The sequence below is a fragment of the Etheostoma spectabile genome, chromosome 13, assembly GCF_008692095.1.
Source record: "Etheostoma spectabile isolate EspeVRDwgs_2016 chromosome 13, UIUC_Espe_1.0, whole genome shotgun sequence".
Taxonomy (NCBI): Eukaryota; Metazoa; Chordata; class Actinopteri; order Perciformes; family Percidae; genus Etheostoma; species Etheostoma spectabile.
Window position 1 is genome coordinate 23,245,751 of NC_045745.1, and position 5,046 is coordinate 23,250,796.

Here is a 5,046-nt window from a genome sequence, read left to right on the forward strand (position 1 = left end):
CACACACACACACACACACACACACACACACACCTGTATGAAAGGGGCAGAAAGGTCTCAAAGCTCCAATGGTACTTTCCTGTAGCTAATCTTACACTCTGTATGGGCAGGGAAATGAGAATTTCTTTGTCAGGTGATCAAAAGAAGAAAAAAAGACAGAAAGATGGTAGCACTACATTTATGCTCATTATTTTAAAAAGGTTGTCATTGTGTTATCGTGTTTTCAGCGTGAAAATAAGCTGAGGAGAGGATAATTGGTGGGTCAGTGTTTCATGCTTTTACTTGCAGAACGTTCTGGGTTCAAATCTCTGTGTGGCGCTTGCATGTTTGCCAGGGGTTTCCCTAGATGCTCCAGTTTTCTCTCACAGTCTGAAGACATGCCATGTCAGGAGATCAGAAAAACAACTCCAACTCCAGGACTTATTTTCTCAATCCACAAACAAAAATGCAATCCAGATCTATGATCCCTCCCATCCTCTCAACTCAGCATTTCAGTTGCTGCCATCAGCCCGTCAACTGAAAGTCCCAATGGCCAGGAATAACGATTAAACAAGAAATCCTTGATTCCGTCAGCTGTATCCATTCTTAATAAGAGGCCCCTTGAAACTTGCCTGCCCCATCCCCATCCCCTCCACCCACCCACACATACTTATTTCCATGTATCATCCACTGTTAATGTTTTGAAGGACCTACATGCTAGTGAAAGAACAATCCAGTTTTATTACTGCCACTTGGTAACTTCAAGATTTTAAGATGCATAATTGTTTCGTTGTGTATAGTATGTGTTGTCTTATGTGCCAGTGCCAAAGACACATTTGCTAATCTAATGGACAATAAAGTAATTATTATGAATCTGAATGACTCCCATCTGTTGTCAAGGTCAGCACATCTCAGAGAGAGCTAAGCAGCTGATAGAGCCAAAGCTAGGAATGTGGGCTGGGGTGTAAGTCCTGGAGGTGTGAACAAGTAGATCTAATCGAAATGTTATGCATGAGAGTTAAGTTTTAAATTCCCTACAAGCTGCCACATTCCAGGTAGACAGTGTAGAGTGTGTAGGACGATTTTAATGTTAGAGATGTTTGGGATGATTCAGAGGAGGCAGTGTTCTCCACGATTTGGAGATGCTACATGGAGTTACAGACGCCCAGATGGGACATAATTAAAGCTTGAAGAAAGAGCCCCTCGTGGGGTACTCGAGGACCTGATTGAACCATTTGCAGATTGTAAACTTGTAGGCCCAAGTCACACATGAATATATGAAACCATGTCTGTTGTTTGGAGATAATAACGGAAACAGCTTCCATTATTAGCAAAACTGATTTCCATTGGTATGATGCAGACTTAAGAAGTAGAATATAAATCATTTATAGTCTGAAGATGTTTATATATATATATATATATATATATATATATATATATATATATATATATCCTAGAGCAGAGGTCTTCAACGTTTTCCAGGCCAAGGACCCCCAAACTGATGGCGAGATGGAGCGGGGACCCCCTAATTATATATATTGTATAAAATTGTGTAATATCAAACTGGTCCTATAGTGCAATGTGTGCATTGATGACTGAAAGACATCTTCTGCCTCCATTTATCTGTTTACTACAGTGTGTTGAATTCATGTTAATGTGTAATGGGAATATAAAAAAAAGTCTAATCAACCAAAACTTTCGCAACCCCCATGCAGTACCTCCGCGGACCCCCTAGGGGGTCGCGGACCCCCTGTTGAAGACCCCTGTCCTAGAGCATGCATGCAAATAAAGCAGTAGGTAAAGTTACCACATGTATTTTTACTTGACAAAAATGTGTTTTTAAGTAATTCAACATAGTTTATCAATTTTACAACGCATATTTCTCTACAATGTAAAACTGTGTGTTGGATAGTTGCATACCTTAATCTGGGCCTTCAGACAGGGCTCAGAGCAGACTGACTGGATGATTTCACTGTCGTTACTCCAGATTTCCTCATCGTTCATCTTCAGGCCACCCTGATCCCAGCTTCCCACATAGATGTAAGCGTACTCATCCTCACCTGTGCGCTTGAAGTTCATGATTTCATACCTAAGACACATAACTGTGTGCGTAAAACAGCATATGCATACATTTACCATTTCCTTCTAATTTCCTTCCTTCCTTCCCCATCATAATCCTTACCTGCCAGGTGAGTCTCCACTCTGGTCAAAGTAGATGGTCTCCCCAGACACACCAGTAAAGTTGGTTCTCATTAGGAAATCCAGCAGCTTGCGGCCATCAATGGGCCGCATGTTCTCACACAAACCCTGGCACCAGGGGAGGAGCAAACATTGTCAATACGGTCAGGCCCAGTGTGAAAGCATACAAATTTGCACACTGTTCATTATCGTACCTTATATCCTGGACAGAGAGATTGCTGCATGGCGTGCAGTCCGTAAGCCATGGAATAGATGGCATTTATGACAAAGCCCATCTTGGTGTCTTGGGCATACTGATGGCGAAGAGACTCTCTCCCTGTGTAGAACAGAGACCTGCTCATAAGGAGAAACCCAATCACTATAATCTAAACTAACAGTGATATTTTTTTGAATGGAAATACATTTAAGGAGGTGTGTGAAGGATGGTGTTGTACTAACAGGTGCAGGTGCGGTTGTACATGCTGCTTTCCTGCGGATGCCCCTTCAACCTGCATTGGAAGCGGTGCTGCCAGAACTCAGGGAACCAGGGGTTTCTCAGGTTGGCGTCAGGCTTCAGGTTCAGGTAATAATCATCGAACCAGGTCACATACGCTGACTTTAGCTTTATAGTGATTCCACCAGCTGCCTCCCTCTGGTAGCCATCGGTAACGTCGGACCTGTCTGCCCAGCCATCACTGGACAAGAGGAGGAAGAGAGCGAGAGAGAGAAAGAGAGAGAAAGAGAAAGAGAAAGAGAAAGAGCGACAAAGGCATGGCATATTTAGTTTGAATGAGGATTGGTCCTAATGCGTGACTATGTACATGACTCTATGTTTTTTTAAAAGCTATTGATCAAATCAGCATTTTAAATTGAAATGTTGAGATAAATAGTACGGGCATACAATGTTAATAATAGAACCATTATAGTGGACATTAACACGTTTCTACAAAATAGCTTTTCTAATTCTTACACAGAAACCATTCATTTATATGTACAGCACATTTGAGCCTTATGGTAAATGTTGCTCAATTGTAACCCACACCAGGATTTGACTGTTTAGACAGCACTGTCACCTCAGCAAGACTTGTGGAAAACCTATCACTGTTTGCTATCTGTAAGGAACAGCTAGTAAACCTGATGCAATGTCCAAGAAACAAATGATTAAAAGGAAAGACTTACTTTGTCCATTACATTACCATGTGTCCTTATAGAAGACGGAGGCATTTGGATTATGGTGTTGATGCTAAAGAACAGCTTTCACCCCCTTACCCTTATATGCTGGGGATCTAAACTAAGACTTGAACTTGATTCACAATTACACCCAATGAAACTGGTTTCCCAGTATCACCCAACATTACAGTAGCTCTTATTAAAAAACACTTGCAGGCAAAATATTTCAGAAACCAGGGTTTTTACTAAATACAGGATTAGGGTACAACCGGTTACCGTATGTAGTTTATAATGGTTTTAGAAAGAGGAATAACACCAAGTCCATGATAGCAGTGGATTTCAAATCTGGCCTGGTGTAAAAAGCTGTAGTTGGTGCTTATGACTACATTTTGCAACACTGTTGAACAGATTGTAAGAGACAGTTGGTGCCTCACAAAATTAACCCCCTTGCTGTTTTGCAGAGAGTTACAGTAAAATAAAATAATCATCATGATGACTCAGATTTATTCCAGACCCATTGGGTGATAAAAATGTAAGTATTTGCTTACATATCCAAGTTAAAAAAAATTCTGAAGTGACATTTTTTAATTATGTTCACATGCAAAGATAACTTGAAAAAAACCTCCAGGGATCAATGGTTGTTGGTGCTGGAAGGACTTGGCTAACTGGGATAGAGACGCTTCTTTTCAGCATGCCATTTTGTTTGGTTAGACTATGGTCGCATATTTTTGTTTGCAAAGTTTGTGTCTGACTGCTGATAAATAAGATCTCTATGGGCTCATTATCTGTGAAGTCTATTGAGACACACTTGTAATGAAAAGCATACTGATTTACTTGACTTTAATAACTTAAGGAGCAACAATCTCTATAGGCCTGCATTGAAGAAACATACTCTTCATGTCTGTTAATGCATTTTAATGCTGACAATGTCACAGCATATTGGTATGTCAATTGGACATTTTACATAAGGGATTAGTTATTTGTTTCATTCTACAGAATAGCAGTTTGGTGCAACACCTTCTGACTATAATTACAAACGATACCTGATGCTCAGAGAATTAAAACACCAGACAAACACCATCAGACTGCAGTGTCTGCAGACACATCGGATCTACTATTTATTCAAAAACACTGTGGGCTTGGACTCAATAAGCTATACTCATCAGTGAATTCCTTAAAAAGGTTTCTACTCTATCTATTATTATCTTTCCCTCTGGACACTAGTCTACGATCAACAAAGACAAAAGGCTGATTACACCTCCACACATGTGCATACATGTAAACACGCACACCTCACTGACACAAAGAAATCCACTCTTCTCTTTCTAACTGACAAAAAAAGCCAAGGAAGTCATTTAAAAAAACTTTGCAAACTGAGCTGGAGTTACACAACAGTAGCGTGGGTGTTTTTTTTTTTATGATGCCTGGTTCTCTGGGTGAGGTAGGAGATCATTTCATAACACATCCTTAGAGAAGCAAGCACAGAAATGGTATGCTGGCATAAAAAAGACAGGAATGGATATGAAAAGCATGGATGGCTTTGACTCTGAATAGTTTGAATCACTCTTGAACGAGAGCTCTGAAACCCACACATCGACCTGGGAGGGCAATATGCTGTGTGCAGCGAGTTGCTGCACCACCTACAGGCTTGAACACACATGCACACACACGCACACACGCGCGCACACACACACACACACACACACACACACACACACA

At 40.7% G+C, this 5,046-nt stretch overlaps 1 protein-coding gene across 1 annotated transcript in view; it reads right to left on the reverse strand.

The window, feature by feature from the left end:
- The window catches only part of grm5a (glutamate receptor, metabotropic 5a), a 22,081-nt gene that overhangs the window by 7,405 nt on the left and 9,630 nt on the right, over positions 1 to 5,046 (reverse strand). Inside the window, exons 7-10 of the mRNA XM_032533261.1 lie at positions 2,617 to 2,852; positions 2,373 to 2,494; positions 2,162 to 2,286; positions 1,900 to 2,068 (exon numbers count right to left, since the gene is read on the reverse strand). Of these exons, the coding sequence (XP_032389152.1) occupies positions 1,900 to 2,068; positions 2,162 to 2,286; positions 2,373 to 2,494; positions 2,617 to 2,852 (652 nt within the window). The remainder of the gene's footprint in view (positions 1 to 1,899; positions 2,069 to 2,161; positions 2,287 to 2,372; positions 2,495 to 2,616; positions 2,853 to 5,046) is intronic.